Below are 19,986 nucleotides of genomic sequence, written 5' to 3'. Positions count from 1 at the left end.
TTGATGTTCAGATTACAGTTTCATCTCCAACTTGGGCTTCGACCAACGCGTGTTCCCCGACCCCTATGACCCTCGCCTCTACTCTGATTTCGTCGACAGATCTCTCATCCTCTTCGCCGTCGCTTCCCTTACCAACTTCCAAATGGTTCGGTTGCGAACATCGCTACTCGTCCCACGTAGATTCCTGGGTCCTCTTCGCCGTTCGTAAGATCGTCGAAGCTCTCCATCCTCGGCGAAACGGTTACCGACGATCTTACGGGACTGATCATGAGGGTGACCCACCTATCATTTTCTCCTGTGCCGGTCACCCACGGGCGGTTTGGGCTTCTGAATCTCTGTTACTGCTCGCTTGATTCCATGCTTCGGTTTAGTTTTTCTCATCTGAAATCTATCCTTCTGGATGATGTCAAAATGAGCGACGAAGCGGTTCCGAGTCTCATTTTGGGAAGTCCGCTACTCGTGGAGTTGAGCTTGGATTACTGCTACAACAGTCCAGCATTCAAGATCGTCTCTTGGAGTCTCAAGAAGCTGTAACTCATGCATTACCAATGAAAAACAACTCCGTGGAGATTTCCGCACCTAACCTCATGACCTTCTAAGTACGAGTATAGGGATTTGGGTTATCTACTTCACGCCGCCGTCAACTTCATGGACACAGAAGAATTGCTTCCTCGGTGGAGGATTGTTCTTGGGTATCTCAAGCATGCCAAGACTATTCACCTGCAGAATTGGCGGAATCTGGTATATTCCTCCTGAACAAATTACATTTGCTAAATATTTCTCCGCTAGCCCAACGATAAAAATTGATTTTTGTGTTCTTGAAGGATCTTGCTCAAGCCAGAAGTAAAGAGATTAATATTCTCTCAAAGGCCTCTTGCTTGGAACTGAAAACAAGTAACACTGAAATGGAGATCTTCGGTATAGCACACTTGCTCAGAATTGCTCCCAATGTAACCACTTTAACTGGCTTGGTGTTAATTTGATAATTTAGCCCTTCGATTACTCGAGTTCTTCTTTATATTTTTTTTAATGCAACAAATTATCTATGGCGAAGCTACGGGTAGAGGTGCGTGGAGGAGTCGAGAGGCTGTTTGAGAAATCTGAAGACAGTCATTGTATCATATTTATAAGTTCCCAAATATAATATCTAACTATAGCAATTAATAAAAGTTGGGTTTCAGTATCAACTACCAAAACGCTCTATTTGAGCTCAGGAATGTAAATTCATTACACAATTCGGACGCTCATTAGCCCTGTCTTCATAAACTATAGAAACTGCAGTTACTTGCCCTGATCATTTACAACTTACAAACAACAACCAGAACAGCGCCGGTCCATCCGAACAAGTCCAGTATCGGAGAGCAACTCTCAGTACAGACATATTAGCCGGGGCCAACTTTTGGAATGTCATAGTGCTCGCTGAGATTAGCCAAATACTGGTTAAAGTCTTGAATCCGGTCTCGGTGCGATTTGTTCGAGTTTTTGGCCAGCCGATGCGTTTCAATCTGCTTTCTTTGTTCGATGTATCGCCTCTCAGCTGGTGTAAGATTATCATCACAAGGTGGTGGAGGTGCTTCATCCCCCAACTTCTCAATTTCATTTTCATCCTCCGCAGGGTGCTCCTCCTGTCCCACACTTTCACCTAATGAGCAAAGCCATCACCAAAAAAAGAAATCATTCCTGCTAGCTGTAAACACCAACTGGATCAAGTCACTCAGGAATAGTATCACTGTGGGCTATGGTGAACTGTAAGGTTCAAAATATTGAACGAAATAAGTTCCCTCGAGGCAGAAAAGACTTAACCAAATTTAAAAGTTTAATTTTACAGGATGCTACTTACTTTTGATAGGAAAATAGAAGAATGATTATATGGCTCATTATTGGAAAGTATTTGAAAGAAAGAACAATGTTTTTTTTTTTTTAAACTATAAAGAAAGAACAATGTAGAGGATTCAAGGTAACCAAGGCCACCAAATTGCCACTGCTGTACGGCAACAGTTCAAGCATATTTCTACCTAAAGTACCACTAGTGAAGTTTGTCTGGAAAACAAGTAAAAATAAAACAAATAAAAACAGGGTCTAGTCAAACAATCCAAGCGTGTTTTTTTACTCCTGCATATTGGCAAAGGATGAAAATCCTCACTGTTATGGGACAGGACCATGTCAAAGTCTTTGTGTAATATTCCTCCAGGTTGAAGATCTCAATTCCTTTTTTCTATCTTGGAAGATCAATGACAGCAATCTCTAACACTACCTACACCTTGATTTATTCTTTTCTGAACTCGAAACACATTTGATCATTAAATGTGACAAAATATAACCTTTCAGAATCTCACATCAGTTCAGCTCAACTTGCTACAAGTCTTTCAAAAGTTAAGTGTGGTTTGGAAGATTACTTTACATTGTATTGAGGATAAGATTCTTCAATTGATAGAAAACACCTTTGATAATCACAAGTTGTGAGCTTTTTTTACTTTTTTATTTTTTGCATAGGTATAAGCTAGTCGGAGAAAGAAAGAAAACTAAGCAGAGCCAAAATCACCAGGGTCTATGAGCATAGACATGCGGATAACAAAGAACGAGAAGCAAAGTCTGCTAGCCCTATGAATTGCATGTCTACTAAATCTTATACCTTGCAGCCGCAAAAATACACATAGTTCCAAAACGCATAACAACAAAAATTTCAATGTTGTTTTGCTAGGATTATCTTCCTCTGTCGAATTGTTCAGTTACTGAGAATGTAAGCATAAAAGAGTAATGTGATTGAGGAAAAAAAACACACAATAAAGAAGCACTGTTCTCAAAAGCTGCCCAAAAATTTTATAGAATTTAATTGCATCCTTCAAGAACTACTAATCTACTACAGAAAAAGTTATTCCATTAAATTGAAGAAAGCCCTTCCAAGAATCAACTAGTACCTTAGAATATCAATCAGTGGTGCACTTCTAAGTAAAAAATAAAGTCTCGCAATAAAACTGAAGAGCTAATATTATATGTTACAAGAACCCAACTATTTTCTTTGGTTCAATAAGCATACCCTAATTAAAATAAAAGTCATGAGAAATTTAATTATTGCATATTATGCATAAAAATGTGCAATTTTTTGTCGAAAAATGTTTATGTAGAAGAAGGGCACCACAGTAAAACAACATCTAACACACATGTGTTCCAGTTACTTTCATTTTGAACAGTTATTGAAATCGCTTCTCTAGATGGGGGAATTTCACGGAAATAACAATGAACAGTTCAATTACAATATTACACAATCTTGAAAACAATAATATAAGCATTTAAACAGGCTAGAAATATAAGACCAAGACAAGTAAAAGAAATAAATTAATCATATCTAGAACCAAAAAAGATCTGAAACCTTTTGAAAGTGCAGTATCTGTTAGTTGAGACTCCCTTTCATGCTGATGATTGTGATTCTTCTTCTTCTTCTTTTTAACTCCACCAGCCTTCACATCCAAAGCTTTTCCTTTAAGCCTCAGTTTCCCTCCAACAACATTTTCATATTCTGACATTCTTCCTGCAAAAATTAAACAAGTGCAGTCAAAAACAAGCATACCAACTAGAAGACTGTGAGCAAAAGAGGACTAGTATGCTTGCAAAAAACACTTTGAGTGCATCATTCTTCATTCACATTTCAATGAGAAAGTCAATTCATTGAAAAAAGAGAAAGAACCATTGAAGCAACCCATATCACGCGACACAAGGGAAAAGAAAGAGATAACTACTGCAAAACTGCAAAGCAGTAGAGCCGGCCACAACAGGGCATATGGATAGCAGTCTACCTCAAGCTTCCTTAATAACGTTTTAAGCAACAAAAATCCAAGTGTATCAGTATCTTGAATTGAACTAGAAGAACATCCATGTACTATCCTCCTTTCCTCAGTTAAATTCCATCCATGTTTGCCAAGTTATAGATTATAACCAGCATTTTACTTGAACAAGCTAGTCCATAAACCATAAGATTGATCCCCTTTCTTTTGTTTTTGGATGGGAATTTAGTACTGTCTTAGAAAGACAGATGTCCATCTTCGCGGAAAAGCTTCTATAAGACCATTAGACACCCAGCTTCCCAAAGGTATTTTAGGAATTTACAAGCGACATTAATCCTTGATTTGATTGAAGTAGAGAAGACGCGTATACCCAAATGTTGAAACGTGGACGTACTCTTCTTTTGAAGTTAAAGTCACCACTGTCTAGAAAAAACTTGACGCACCAAATCAAGAACACTCTTCACAGATCGAAAGATCGTAAAAGGCAACAAAATCGATTTTGAGGAGTACCCACTAACCTAAATATCCTAAAAATACCAAAAATTGGTATACTAGAAATCAACGGGCAATATTTATATTGGAAACAAAAGCAGTGTAAATCCTAACTCGCCAAATAATAGATTAAAGACACAGACGATGCATAGATACCTCCAGAGAAAAAGAAAGCAGTAGGAAACAGGAGCTTAGTTTCTCCCCGCTGGAGCCCGTCAAAGATGTTCGTGCACGCAAACAAAAGACCCTCCTCGCTTTTGACAAAGAAAATCGAACCTCAGGAGAGATCTGTAAATCAGATTTTTTTGGGAGAACGAAACAGTACGTTAACCTGAAGCCAGGTTTTCCTCTTCTATCAGAAACACTACAGGAACCCTTCTCGCTTTTGGAAAGTAGATCAGGAAAGAAAAGGTGAAAATGAATTCCTGAAAATCTATTTTCCTTAAGGAATTAATTTTTTTAAATTAATATAGCCTATAAAAATATAATTAAATATAAACTTTTATGTCATTGTAACATTATTATGATAAGTGAAAATGGAAGCTATTGATAAAATAGATTTATGATCAAATAACTAAGAAAGGAGGGTATCCGTGCTATTATAAGTCATTATAAATTATAAATACTTTTAATTAGTTTATATAAATCTGGTATTGACTACTCTAATCATAAAATAAAATTTTAATTTGATAACATAAATTTGAATCTTAAAGACAAATTATAATTCAATACACGTTTATGTTATATAATTAAAATAATTCAATTAATAAAAATAAAGTAATGATTTATATTTATTTAAAGTGATGAATTAAATTCGTAATTACTTTATTTCAAACAATGATAAATAATCATAATTTTTAAGTAATTATATAAAAAATATAAATAATAAATATTTATTTATCAAGTACGGATAATTTAATATTTAAATATATAATAATTTTATACATTTAATAGTTAATAAAAATAAGAAATAAACGAAGGAAGAAGAAAGATGGAAGGAGGATGAAAGACAAGAAATGATGGAAAGCAAAATTCCAACTTTGAGAGATGGAATTTCACTTTCCATCGTTTTGTTAAGAAATGGGGTGATTCATTTCTCTAGGTGAAAGTAGTAATTAACGATTCATTTGATCATCACGAGCTTTTTGTACAAACCAATCGTCCCAATAGGAGAGTGATTTTGACCCACTGCCTCCTTCAACATACAAGGTAAATCAAGTCTTCTGTTCAATTCATCAGTTTAATTTTTGCTCTGCCACAAAAATCTCCGCAAGCATGTTCATCTGTCAAACATATTTGCATACAGTTAAACCCAGTTTAAAAAAGTGTAATGAAACTTACCTCCTAATGGATTTCCGAACACCAAACACTCCCTTCATCAAGGTACCCATATCTACTGATCGCTCACGCATTATCTCATCATGGTACATTTTGCTTCCAATTTCCATAATATCATCTTCCACTTCTTCCAATGTTTCATCCACATTCAATTCAATTTCACCCTTCCTTATCACGGTAACATTAAAACCATTGGCTTTGGCCTGTCGAAAGACATCCTGCAGAGATTCATAATATAGTCAGAAACATCAAAATGCCTTCATTTATTTATTTCTTTATTTATTTTCAGCACAATAAAAAAGAGATTAAGAAATAATCTACATGATGACGAGAAAAACTAAACTACATAAAAAAGCAAAAAAAAAAATAGACAAATCATTTGGAATCAAATTTCCCATATCAGATGTTAATAAAAGGTTTACTGCTAGCTACGATATCAACAAGATAGTCAGTGGGGGAGGGGAGAGGAAAGAGTGGGAGATATTTATTGATTTAAAAAAAGTCAAAATCCCATTAAAAAGGAATAATTAATAGAAAATACAAAGAGTATAAATCACGAAAGGGGATTCAGAAACAACAAGAAGCTGCTTTGATGCCCCATGTTTTGCAAGTTCATCCGCCAATGAATTGCCCGAGTCTGGGTGGAGTATGCCTCCAGGTACTAATCCAGTATCAAGGGAAAGTTTTCTTTCATAATGCCCAACCAATGACAACTGTCAAATCCCCCTCAACAATGAGGGGATCATATAGCCAATCAAAGTGTTTCTGTAGCTAAAGGAGTGGAGCAAGCAAATAAAACTCTGTACAATCAAAGAGAATAAAAGGAGCATAATAGACTAGATGAGTATTCCACTTAAAGAGTCATGGATAGCACCACCAACTGCAGGCCTTGGATACTTCTTGAGAGCTGTCAGGAACATTAAGCTTAAAGTATCCACTTTAAGGTGACATGCCCTCTAAGGAGGGGTCTAATCCTGAGGAAACCACTGACGTCCAGTTGTCCCTGATAATGAAACTAAGCTGATGGCAGGGATCTGGGAATTTGCTAGGCCAAAATAAAACATGATGGAATGTTTTCTTAATGATCCAACCAATTGAGTGGTTGTTATAAAACCAGGATTTTGGATTAGATAGGGGAAGAAAGAAAGAGAAGAAAATAGAAGGAAATAGGAAGTTAGAGAAGGAGAGTGAACAGGTGAGAAAATAGACCAGAGGAGGAGAGAAAATAACGCAAAAGAGGAGAGAGTTCAGCGTAAACTCCCCTCTAAATTCTCTTCTTTTTTTGAAAAAGAAAAAAACCGAACTAAAAATCAATTGCGCCAGTGACCATTAGGCCACTGGCCGTCAGCTAAACTTTCTCTTCTTTCATAAAGCAAAACGAACAACTTACAATTTAAGCAAACATAGGGCTTTCCTAAACTAAACATAAACCAACTAGGACTTTCCTAATTTGGACTCTTTATTTGCTTTAATACCTACGCCCAATAACTTTCCTAATTTAGACTCTCTATTTGGAACAACAACTCCGCTTACTAAAAGTCTTTATCAATCAGGACAAACAAAACACTCCTAATGGACTCTAGACTCCTACTAGACATGAGTGACCTCCCTGTAGTTACTAAATTGCCCTCCTTATGTACCAACCTCCTAAATTACAATGTACGCTCTTAACAGTGGTCCCTCCATTTGAATGTTCAAAGGTTCTATTCATAGTTGACAAAAATATGAGTCAACTTTTGGAAAGGTTCATAGCCAAAATTGAGTATATAAGAGTGTTTTCCAAAGTGTAACTAACATAAGGTACAGTTAGAATAGAAAAGGCATCACAATGAGACCACCTTTGCCTCCCATATGTATCTCTTCCACAGCAACCAGAAATTTCATCAGCCTTCCGATTAAATTATAGTTAATAAGTGCACAAAGGAAACCAACATCTGGTATTCATGTAATGAAAACAACATGTAGATTTTTGTCTTTGTTGTATTCCTTTTCATGTATACTTCCCTTGGGAGGGTTCTTAATGGAATCCACCTTTCTAGAATTCATCTACTCGTGCAAGGGCTTATCACCCATCAACCAACAAAATTACCATGCACAGATTCCGTATCCATCACAGAAATCATAACATCAAAGCTCAATAGTTTACCTTTGGGGGTTGGCCAACAACAAAAGCACTGCCGTTTCCAAGCATTTCAAGATGGGCCTGTAAGATGTGACAAAAGTTTTTTGAATCTGAGGGGTCTTCAAAAGCAATCACATGGCGAGGCTTTGGGTCTAGTTCAAGATCTTGAGCCATCTCTAAGGTGTAAAACCCAACCACTTGGACACCATCTTCTACTCTATATAGTTCAATGCACTGCAAATGACAAATGAAACAACAGATAAGAACCCACACCAATACGTAGCTGGAAGTTGAGCCAGGTTGATTCAGGTTGGATCCAACTTTGACCCAACCAAATGTAGAAACTTTTCAACCTAAATTGTAACTAAAATAAAATCTTCTCAGTTTTCACACTCGAGACAGGTCAAATGAGGTCAACTTGTGACAAATTCATATTGAAGGAAAGATTGTAAAATGTATAAAAAGTAATATGATTTATATCACTCTCCATAGAAATATTTTACTGAAACTAAAGTACTTAAGACTTTCAAAAAAAAAAAAGCTAACGTACTTATAAATATTAGGCATTATGTAGATAATATTTTTAGGTTTGCACAGTCTAACTATCCTCACCAATCTAAACCCTAAAATTTTCAACTTTAGCCACTGAAAAAACTGTTCCCAAGATAGAGCTCTGACTCTCACCAAGTCTTTGTCCTAAGCATTGCCATAACTACACCACAGTTGGTTACATGAGTACTCCATTCTGCTCTATTATTTATTAGTTCCATTGTAAGATTGGTTTTAATCGACCAAGACTTCACCAAGTGCATGTATTGAATTAATATAATATGTACCAGTATGAAGGAAAGATCCAGCCACCAGAGATAATCTTCTTCCTTTGCTTCACTATATTCTCTATACTTACTAACAACTGCTTGTGGACCGAACATTTCCATCTCCCTTTTAAGTTTGTCCAGTTTCTTCTCTATATATTTTCGCCTCCTTTTCGGGATATGTGTCATCAAATCAGCTGCTTCCTGTATTTCTTTTTCGGTGATCCACCTATCCAGATCCTTTCCAAACTCCTTCATTGTAGATTTAACTTCTGGGTCTGATTCAGCATTATAAACTTCAAGGAATCCTTGGGTCCATTTCTTAGTATGCTCCCAATGCTCTTTTCCTTTTTTGTTGCCAGCTCTGGTAGAACCACTGCTGCTCTCTATCACTGTTTTGGGGGGACTTACATGCCTTAATTTTTGAGACCCATACGAAGAAGGTTGCTCAGATGCTACTTTATGCTCATTCACTACACGTTGATCTGGTGCATGTGAATGTTCAAGGTTTTGTGAGAACAGCTTTTGCTGGCCTTGCAAGTTCTTTAGAAATTGTGGATCTTCATCAACCGGGGGACCTTTCCATCGAGCAACAAATTTTTCTGGTGGGTCATCCAAGCTAATACCATCTACAAAAGAAAAAAAAAATTAATAAATAAATATTCAACTTATAAGAGTGAATATAGAAGGAACATTGAGGACGCAACATTTAAGAGCTTACACTAAAACATAAAACTTAAAGGATGCACTGATGGAATGAGGAAAGATGCAATGAGCAGAACTGGATACCTGCTCCATAGTCCAGATTTTCAACCTTAGAATGGATCCACTTATGTACACTCACCAGCTTACTGTTCTTTCTCTCAGCCACTTTCTCTAGACCCATGAAGAATGCACACTTATCCTCAGCATCCATCATGTGAAATGGATCACGCCCAGCAAGCTCATTTTCTCGAACACGAAATACAATATCTCTAAGACTTTCATCCTTCATCCATTCCAACGCATCAAGGTCCTCTTTAAGTAGATTCAAATCAAAAGTCAAGCTGGGATCTTCCTGTACATTGTCTTTTGCTGCCAGGTAATTCTCTCTGAAACCATCGCCTATTTTCTTAATTATTGGCTCCAATTCCTCAAAATTTTCTTCAATCCAACTTTGACTGGTTTTATGAGGTTTATCACTTTGAAAGCTACTTGTATCAGTAGAGACCTCAGAGGAACATTCTACATGCATTGAAAGATCACATGCATCATAATTTTTTTCAAAACCATTGGTGCACACCGACTCATCATCTGGAGATGTTTCAGGTTGCTCAGAGGATCTGGGAAGGTCATGAGAATCCTCTTTTCCATGCATGCTGTCTTCTGAAGCGGGACTTGAAGCATTGATTATATGAGGAAGTTCATTCTTTTTGTACCCCCAACTGATTACCTGATTTGGTTGTCCATTAGAGTCTGTAGAATTTGCAAGAACATGGTCAGAAATCCCATTTCCTACATAAAGTTCCTGTCTTTTCGAGAGATACTCCCTAGCTTCTCTGACTGATTTTATTATCTTTGGTTTTGTGCTCACAGAACTTTCTTGTGAAGTAGATGAATTGTCATAAAGTGGGTCATGAGAACCACTCTCTCTCCTAATGTCATTAATATTGAAGATAACATTGCCAGAATCACTTGGATTATCAACATCTTTCTTCTTTTCTAGCTCGCCTTCCATATCTAAGGTCCTACTGGTAACATGAGAACTGCTGTTATCTGATCCGTTACTCAGAAATTTCTCACAATCCAGATGTGATGTGCTCAAAGCACTGTTGTTATTGTGCTTTTCACCGCTAACACTCCACTGAGTTGCTGATGAATCAATGTCTGGTTCATCTTTTTCAAGTTGAGCAGATTCCAGACACTTGAAATCCCTGGCCTTCCTAGCCATCTCTTGAATTTCAAGGATTTTCTGACTATAATCAGTAGAATTTTGAGATATATTACTTGAGTGATCTGATAATGCAAAGGGCTCCTTAGACAACTTTGCTTGTAAAATGCTTTGCAGGAGTTCATGCTTATCTAACTGAGGCCGCCTGGCTGCTCCAACAGAAATATCATGGTTATCCCCAAGAATTTCCAAGCTACTGCTTTCTCTTTCTGTCTCCATCCTGACTTTCATTTTTCTTCTTAGCATTTCCTTTTCTTCGCTAGTCAATTGCCTCTTGTCATTTCTAACCAAAAAAAAATTCTTAATCACCCAAAATGCAAACCATCCACACAAGAGTGCAATCCCAACACGTGAAATCGAATCTCCCTTCAAAGTAATTGAGCCAGGCCCCTCTACAGAAAAAGATTTTTTCTCCTCAATTACAAACTTAGCGATAGAGCTATTTTCTGGGATCTTATAGTTGCCATTTTTAATCTCTCTGGCAACGACTTTCGCCCTTGATATTTTTGAATTCACACCACCTACGTCATGTTCCTCTACCTGCTGGAGCTTGAGAGAACAGGATTCAATTTGACTTCTTTTAATGATCTCGTCCTCATCAACTGCGACGCGTTCAATATTCCCATTGGAATCTTGATAGATTGTAAAAATTGGACAAGACCCAATTCCCCAGTACTCAGCATCCTGCTTGTACTGATCAATCCAATCCTCCAATTTACGCCAGAGGAGGGATTCGCCAGAAGAATTTGATTTGCCCACAGTTCCAACCTCGCTTCCACCTCCACCGCCACCTCCACCGCCATCCGGGAAACAGTTATGTTCCGACTCACCATCATTCTTTTTTAGTTCAAATTTCACGTTCTGGTTGGGGACATTATTTTGGCTATTCAAATCGAGCTTCGGATGGAGAAAGTCTTTACTGATACGCACCTGAGCTTCATCATTGAGTTTTTCCCTTAGCGAGTTACGTCGCCGCGAACCGCGTCCAAAATGTGCAAAAATGCACGAAGCCTCGCCGCTGGAGATCCGCGAAGTACACTTCAAGAGTAGACTATATTGACTATGGTGACCGGAAGTTAAAATTGAAGAGATTTGATAAGCAGAGAGAGGACTAGGTTTAAAGGGTGAAACTGCAACAGAAAATTTTGATGTCGATAAAGATGGCGTATACAAAGCCTCCATCGAAGTAACCCCAGTTCATCACAGTTCGAACTTGAAGCAACAGAAACAGAACTTCCCTGGGAGTCGGTCTCAATTCTCAATTGAAACGACGCGGGAGTAGTCTTACTGCTCAAAATTTTGTAAACCTCAGAGAAGCAACGAGGCGACGTCCAAGCCCCAAAGCGGTGGTTCGACTCCGAGAGACATCTCGGGAATAATCTCGGGTTTGGCCAGTCCGAGACGTGTCGGATGCTCTCTTGGAGTTCTAAAATATGGATAAGATAGAAAATAATAAAAACTTCATAAATCTTAAAAAAAAAAAGATAAAAAGTTTATACTGAGCATTGTGTAGATGGTGAAACTACTTTCCTGTATTTGCACTAATAAGGGGCATGATTGTAATTATCCTATATTCTAATTAGGGAAATAAAAAAAAAAAACCAAGTGTTAGAACAATCAGTTTATAGCGAAGGAAATCACTTTGGTGGAGTAGGGAATTTATCCTGAACCACATGAATCATCTTATTATTCTTTATCATCTTATTATTCTTTTACTCTTTTGTCCAATTTTTCATGGTATCTAAGCAAACAATCATGACCCGATCGATTTTAGTTGGAATCCCTGGTCAAATTAGATTCCATGAAGGGAATCATTTGTTGTTACTCTCAAAGGCATTAACAAGTCCATATATGTAACAACCCTAGCTCTCATAGGCCCCAACAACAACACTTAGCAAGATCAATGAGTCTTGATATCTACTATTAGGACGTTGTTTTTATGACACTTTGAACAATTGATGTCAACAACAATTAATTTTATTTAATAAAGATATGGTTCCATCCATGTGTAATTGTCACCAACCGGAAAACACAAACATTTGCCCTTTACTTCTAGCATGACACTTACATCTCATCGACCTGAGTTTGTACATATTGATGTTTGGGGACCATCTCCCACTTTATTGGTATTTTTTTCATTACGCATGTCTATACTTCATGAACACAACAAGTCTAACTATTTGTAATATTTCAAAACATTTTCTCATGGAAGAAAAATTATTAAACAACACAATCACCACCTTAAATAGTGATAGAGGCGAATTGCATATATATCTTAAGTTTTAGAGGATTATTCGCAACTAAACGAGATTGTATATAAGAAGTGTTATCCTATATTCTAGGGTTTAATCCATGGATAACTTGGTTTGAGAAGAAGAAGAAGAAAGAAGTAGGAAGAATGAAGGAAGAAGAGAAGAGAAGATGAGAAGGAGAAGGCAAGAGCACAAGTTGAGGAGGGAAACTTTAGGGGTTAAGAGGGAACATGAGTTTTTGCTCCTCCCCCTCCCTTCTTATTTATATAGGTGGGGCATGGATGTCCTAATACATAAGAATAAAATAGAATACTTAAGTTAACCACTAATTACAACTTATACCTCTCTCTTTCATAATTACATAAAATACCACTCAAACTACTTCAACAAGTACCAAAGCTTTTGTGGATAAAGGCCTTCTGTATAGTTTTGTATGTGCTAAATAGATCGACAATATTCTCACTTAATAATATGTTCCCTTAAGAGTGTTTATCTCACCAACTACTCAATTATATATAATGCATTGAGAAGCTCAACCTACTTTGCATTTATTCGCATGGATTCTACTCTTCATGAATAAATTACTTGTGAAAGCTCATAAAAGGTCTCTTTTTTGGATATGGCTATTCTATGAAAATTTTTTATTTCACCAACTCAATCAACTCAACAAGAGAGGGATCAAATAGTAAACAACTATACAAGTCAACAATTTAGTACTACACAATATGCTCCCTTTGTCGATTTAATTGATATCGAAAAATGCACAAGGTGGTCCCATAACCACTTTAAAATATACTTCAATCAGCAGTATAGTGTACTAATAAAACACCTCTAGGTTTAGAACCATTTGATCAAAGCACTAATAATTACAAGTGTCTAGGAAGCAATTTCCTTACGAGCAGTGGATTATTGGACTAATTGTGTGTCATGTTTTACTCAATAGCATTGCACGAATTCTCTAACCCTTACATTCGGAAGAAGTTTATAAAGATAGTAAATGGTTATATGCAATGTTAGCCAAAATTGAAGTAACACATGAAAATTGAAAACAGGTTATTGTTGCTAAGTCGTATGAAAAAAATGGTTGAATGCAAATGCTTCTATAAAGTGAAATAAAATTTAAAGTTGGATTAGCATTGGTGGATTATCAAAATGGGACTTTAATCGGTTTGATATAAAGAATGGTGTTTTGCATGGTGACTTAAAGGAGAAAATCCATATGCACTATACATTGAGGTTTGTAGTGAATGATCTAAAGATCATATTTGTAAAACCAATTAATCTATTTATAGTTGGAAAAAAACATTTAGAACTTGGTTCATTTGAGAAGATGTGGTTTCAGTTTACTTAGTTTTCTATAAAGTATTTTTTAAGGAATTTTTTCCTAGGTTACAAAGGCATTAGTGATACTTGTGATGTGTTTTGCCCTTAATTGAGTGTTTTTATGCTGACCTTAAATGGGTTTTCTTCTCTTACCCTTAGGTGGGTGATTTTGTGTTGTCATTTAGGTGACTTTTTTTTGTCACTCTTGGCTCTATTTAAGCTCCAAGTAGCACAATTTGGGTTTACTCAACTCGACAAACTATAAGTAATTGAAACTATTCCCTCAAAGTCTTATTCAAGTTATTTCTACTTGATTATTATCACATTTTCTAGTCAAACTCAAATATCAGTCTATCATTGGTTTTGAACTTTTTTATTATTTGTGTTACTTATATGTTTTACTATTTTTTTTAGTTTCATGTGTTACAATTAGGGTTTTAACCTTTAATCAGACTTTTGAGAGTTTTTTTTTTCCTTCATGTTGCCTCCCTACTATTGTCTCACATATATTGTTATCATCCAAGTTGGGCAATTTGAAGGGGATAATTTTCTTTAATGGTTCGGTTAGTTCCTTGTTGATTTCTAGAGCCTTCTGGTAATGTTTACAAAGGGTTAGGAGAAGAAAGAAGAAAAAGAAGAAAAGAGAGAAACACTAACTCAATATCACTCTATCATTGGTTTTGAACTTTTTTATTATTTGTGTTACTTACATGTTTTACTATTTTTTTAGTTCATGCGTTACAATTAGGGTTTTAACCTCTAATTAGACTTTTCAGAGTTTTTTTTTTTCCTTCATGTTGCCTCCCTACTATTGTCTCACATATATTGTTCTCATCCAAGTTGGCCAATTTGAAGGGGATAACATGTCCTCTACAAACATAACAATAGGCCTAAACTCAATGTTGTTTTTATAAAAAAGAGAGGAATGACACCATGACAATAGGCCTATAGTTAAATCACGCCTTAGTGGGCTAACATGGTTGAACTAAGAATAGCCAACACAACCAACAAATCCACAAACAATATATCGTAACACATTATTTGATGAAAACAACATTGAGTTTGGATATGTTGTACTATATAAAGCATTAGATTAATCCCCACCGATCACCTAAAGAATAGGTGTAAGAACCACCCTCCTTACACACACAACATTAATGCATGCACTTTCATGAATAGCATAATAACTTTTGGATTCATTGCTCACAATTGATCCTATTCTCTCTCCTTATTTTCTTGAAAAACTTGAATTGGATTTATCCATTTAGACATAGCTCTCACATATGCAAACGATACTAAGAATTTTAAATTAACAACAAAACATTCTAAATTATCCAAATGCATGCACTTGGTTTCAACATTATTAGTTAGGTGGTTCTGAGCATCGGGCATCGAGCTAGAGAAAAAGATAATTAATGGTTTATTTCTTCTTTAATGGTTCGGTTAGTTCCTTGTTGATTTCTAGAGCTTTCTGATAATGTTTACAAAGGGTTAGGAGAAGAAAGAAGAAAAAAAAGAAACACTAACTCGTGGGAGAGGGGAAATAAGGGAAAGAGACGAATAAGAGAGGCTAGAGCTGAATACTTTAACTCATGCCCTCGATGCCTAACATATGAGGATATACACCAGCTTATATTATTACAAAGTTATCCTATTTACCATAATATCACCCTACGGGTGATTGAATGAATAAAAAATAAGCGTTTAAGAGGCTTTTACCTTTGGCAAATAATAAACATCAAAGAGAGTTATACAGGCAAGCTTCTCTGCATGTCTTACATACTATTTCTACGTTGTCTTTTATTCTTGAGGGAATTTTATTAAATTATCTTTTTTAAACAAATATTAACAAAAATAACCAACTTCCAAACTTAATATAAAAAATACCCAACTTTGATCGGTCAACTGCTCATGCGTACAATCCAAGACAACTTGTCAGCTTTGACGATTTATGTCGCACCACATCAGCAACCAAATGATTTAACGCAACGTCACATGACACATCATCACATTGCCACATCATCAACAGTTGCGTTAACACTCCATGTTAGCATACCTTTTTTCTCCTATTTTCCTTTTATTATTGATTTAATTTTTTTAATTAAAAAACATTTTAAATACATTCATTTTTTGTTTTAAAAATCTTACACATTTCATTACCTTCTAATTAATATAATAAAAATAAAATTTTGTTTATTAATTTTTTTTAAAATTCTAATGTAATTAATACCTTACATTATCGATTTAAGATATTTAATTTCATATAATATTTTTTAAAAAAATATTTTTTATTGGTACATATTTTATTACCTTTTTTATAATAAAAAATAATAAAATTGTATATTAATTAATTAAAAAATCATATTCTAATCTATTTAACACATTTCATTATTGATTTAAGATATTTTTAAAGTTCAAAAATATTCAAAAAATTTTATTTTACTTTTTCTTAATCTTAGTTATAAGTGTTGTATTACCTTGTATTTAATTTAATAAAATATGAAAATTTTATATTAATTAATTAAAAAACATATTATAAATCTATTTAACACCTTAGATTGTTGATTTAAGATATTTTCAAAAATTTTAAATATTTAAAAAATAATATTTTTCAAATAGTAATAAAATACCTTCTATTTATAGTAATAAAATATTAAATTAGTATATTAATTATTTTAAAATCTTAATTTTATATTTTTATTATTGTAAATAGAAGGTAGTAAAATGTACCGAAAAATAAGATTTTTGAAAATAAAAATAAAAATTTTAATTATAAAATATCTTAAATCGATAATATAAGTTTTTAATTACATAAAATATTTTTTTACTAATTAATGTAAAATTTAGATATTTTATTACAATAAATAGAAGGTAATGAAATACGTACCAATAAATAATATTTTTAAAAAATAAAATATTTTTTAAAATTAAAAGATATCTTAATTATATAATGAAAGGTGTTAAATAGGTAAGAGTATGATTTTTAGTTAATTAATATATAAAATTTATATTTTTTGTTATAAAAAATGTAATAAATTATGTACCAACAAATAAGCTTTTAAAAACTAAATTAATTTATTAAAAAAATTAAATTAAATAATATCTTAAATTGATAATGTAATATACTAATTACTTTATAAAATATTTTTAAATAATTAATAAACTAAATTTATATTTTTATTATATTAAATAGAATGTAAAGAAATTTGTAAGATTTTAAAAATAGTAATTAATATTTTTAAAATATGTTAAAATTACAAAAGAAGTTAAATCAATAATGAAAGAAAAAATGGGTGATAAAAGGTATACTTGTGTGGAATGCTAATGCGATGCATAAATTGCTGACGTGGCATCATTTAAGTAGTAAAAGCTGACATGTCAACTAGGACCGTATTTGTGTGCAGTTGACCGGTCCAAGTTAGGTATTCTTAATATTAAGTTTATAAGTGGGTTATTTTTGTTAATATTTATTAAAAATAAGTAATTTAGTAAAAAATCATTATTCTTAATTATAAACTCTTTCCCAGGCATCACCGCTCCTGCAAAGTTCCAATCTCTTCCGAAGCATTTCAGCTTTACAGAAAATGTTCCCATCGGGGAAGAAATCAGAATCGTCTTCTCCATCGTCTCATCGCAGCAGCTTGTTACGTTTTTCTTATTGCTTGATTTTATAGATATTACATGCACTCCCGAATAACTTGAGAAGAGTTTACGGACGTAGGAGAAGGTGAAATTGTATTTAGAAACCCAGCAGTAGGTCTCGTAAAACAGGACTGTCTGGTCTGATATATCAGACGACTTTTGAGAAAAAAATTCGAATCCGGAAGAGGTTACTGTTCACTGTTAACGTACACACATTATTTCCGTCTTGCTTCAATCAAAGATGTACGTTTCCTAGACTTCCGCAGTCGGCTTTCGCCATGAAAAGGAAAACCCATCCCTGAAGATCCGTCCTGTCGTCTGTCCCATCTCATTGCGCATAAATGCCGATTACCAGTCAATGGCGTCCCCGTTCATCTTGTCAAGAAACATAAAATAAGTGAATTTCCCACGAGTGGTGGGACACGATCGGTCAAAGTGAACAGAGAGCCAGGGGCGTGTCGAAGGTTGCCACGTATGGAAGCCGCCGCCCGTCGCCGGACACGACGACAGGCTGTTACCGGTGGCGTCACCTTCTCGACAGTGACAACTCCACGCGGCTCACGTGGCGGTTACCCAACCCCCGGCTTGTCCACTAATCCTCCATATTATTTTATCGAAAGGGTCGTCCAATTGGATGCATCGATTGGTTTCTTTGACTAACAATTCTCAATTCATTATTTTCTTCTCTGTTCTTCCGTGCTTTAAGAAGCTGCTGGGTCTGCTTCTGTGGTTCCAGTTCCCGCCGCCTCTGCTCATTCCGATTACTCTCGTTTAACTTTGAATTATTCATAATAGATATTAAAGGAGCTTTCATCTGATTGTTGGAGGCGTACATACTTCGCTTTGAACCCCCTGTTATCTGTTACTTTCTGGTGAGCGTCTGCTGATTGCTTCGAGTTTTACTATTCCGCCGGCGTGTTTCCTTCTCATCCTAAGCAACAGACGGCGAAATAGAACAAAAAGGCTGGTGGGAGCTGATGGAGGAAGGCGACAGGACGTCAATGATAGGCCCACGTACACGCACACGACAAGCCCCACGTGGATTTTCTGTACTGCTTCTATAAAGCGTCCCACCCCCGGCGACCTGTACACGTCACCGTATCTTTCCAAACAGAATAGTTAAATTTGCTAGAAACGTGGCGTGAATGGGCGAATGGGGGCCCCTATTAGAGCGGCGCAGTGTAACATTGCATAGTTTTACGACTGACTCGTTGGGTTAACTCGCAACTAGCTTGAGTTAACCCGGATTTTGGAAGGACGGGTTAAATTAGGGTTTGAATTTTTCTCTGAATTCATTTTTCTGCAAATTTGCCTAGCACACTACAAGTCTACTTTCTAGAGAGAAAAAAAAAATCCAATAAGAATTGCAATACGTTAGGTCAAATTGTGTTTGGGCAAGTTTAAAGTAACACTTGTCCATAGATTGTGGTGTAAAATGAGAAATTTATCCCTCAAGCGAGTCACGGCCGGGTCGGTACCTTGTTAAACTTGCTTCATTGTCATCCCTAGTCACAATTATGTATTGACAATGTGGACCTCAATAAAGGAGTATTTAATTCATGGTTCTATCAATACCAAACCCAAACCAAAATGAGTTAGAAAGGGATGCAATCAAAACCAAGTCGAGTTTTTGAGTTAAATTTGAGTTGGAGTGCTCGAAAGATTAATTAGTGTCCAACTACATTTAGGGTGAATCATTAAAATGGATTCGATATCTTTCAACCGAGTTCATTTGGTAAGTCGTATAACCCTTTTTACATTTCTTATACGTCGATAATGTTCTCTATAAAAGGTATTTGTATAGGTACATGTTTTAATACTTTCTCACTCACCAACTTGTCTTAGTTACCTTTACATGCATGGCTGAACTTACTCAAACTCCACTATGCAGCTACCTGTCAAATGGAATGAGACCCTTTAAAAACAAAAACATGGAGCTCCTGAAATGTCTCACTGTTTTTGGTAGAAGAACTGTTGGATCTACCCACCCCCTACGTGAATGTATCCCTCTCCCTAAACCATCTCAAAGGGGATCAATCTTTTCCTCTTGGTGGTTTAATCTAAACCAACCTAAGTTAACAATTGATCAAATCAAATTAGTTGGGAGTGTTTGAACAAGTTTTAATCGAGTGAAGAAGATGAGTGCCTGAGGCCTAGGTTATGAATCAAGCAAGAGTAGCTTAATCATCCAGTGTTACTCTTTGGCTGTAAATGGCATCCCAATCACTGGCTGTAAGAGTGATCCCAGCCCAAACCCTCAATAATTGAGCATTGGGACATTGCCACTTAT

General features: G+C 35.5%; 2 protein-coding genes across 3 annotated transcripts; both read right to left on the bottom strand.

Moving 5' to 3' along the window:
- Positions 1-1,110: 1,110 nt before the first annotated feature.
- Positions 1,111-4,662, bottom strand: LOC137938411 (uncharacterized). The gene is made up of 3 exons (XM_068783376.1): positions 4,431-4,662; positions 3,371-3,529; positions 1,111-1,642 (listed from the first exon to the last, which is right to left on the bottom strand). Exons 2-3 carry the CDS (start codon positions 3,522-3,524, stop codon positions 1,383-1,385), a joined length of 414 nt encoding a protein of 137 aa, XP_068639477.1. The 5' UTR covers positions 3,525-3,529; positions 4,431-4,662; the 3' UTR covers positions 1,111-1,382.
- A 719-nt stretch (positions 4,663-5,381) lies between these two features.
- LOC137938338 (uncharacterized) lies at positions 5,382-11,741 on the bottom strand. Of its 2 annotated transcripts, XM_068783317.1 has the most exons (4): positions 9,339-11,741; positions 8,571-9,178; positions 7,759-7,968; positions 5,382-5,830 (listed from the first exon to the last, which is right to left on the bottom strand). In XM_068783317.1, the coding sequence occupies exons 1-4, from the start codon at positions 11,659-11,661 to the stop codon at positions 5,612-5,614; spliced, it is 3,360 nt and encodes a 1,119-aa protein (XP_068639418.1). In that variant the 5' UTR covers positions 11,662-11,741; the 3' UTR covers positions 5,382-5,611. The 2 variants fall into 2 exon arrangements, with proteins under 2 accessions (XP_068639418.1, XP_068639420.1); XM_068783319.1 differs by lacking the exon at positions 7,759-7,968.
- Between the last annotated feature and the right edge of the window lie 8,245 nt (positions 11,742-19,986).

This window comes from Aristolochia californica, unplaced genomic scaffold (genome assembly GCF_029961685.1).
Source record: "Aristolochia californica isolate CCGP_79_NKW_82.1479 unplaced genomic scaffold, dmAriCali1.0.hap1 SCAF_10, whole genome shotgun sequence".
Lineage (NCBI taxonomy): Eukaryota > Viridiplantae > Streptophyta > Magnoliopsida > Piperales > Aristolochiaceae > Aristolochia > Aristolochia californica.
The sequence above is the reverse complement of the archived record's forward strand: the minus strand, read 5'-3'. Positions and strand labels throughout refer to the sequence as shown.

Excerpts from the sequence above, each read along its gene's own strand:
- LOC137938411 (XM_068783376.1), bottom strand. The coding sequence starts at position 3,524 with ATGTCAGAATATGAAAATGTTGTTGGAGGGAAACTGAGGCTTAAAGGA. Across the intron at positions 1,643-3,370 it reads AGATACTGCACTTTCAAAAG|GTGAAAGTGTGGGACAGGAG; the intron begins GTTTCAGATCTT and ends TTTGCTCATTAG.
- LOC137938338 (XM_068783317.1), bottom strand. The coding sequence starts at position 11,661 with ATGGAGGCTTTGTATACGCCATCTTTATCGACATCAAAATTTTCTGTT. Across the intron at positions 9,179-9,338 it reads AAATCTGGACTATGGAGCAG|ATGGTATTAGCTTGGATGAC; the intron begins GTATCCAGTTCT and ends TTTCTTTTGTAG. Across the intron at positions 7,969-8,570 it reads TGGATCTTTCCTTCATACTG|TGCATTGAACTATATAGAGT; the intron begins GTACATATTATA and ends TGTCATTTGCAG.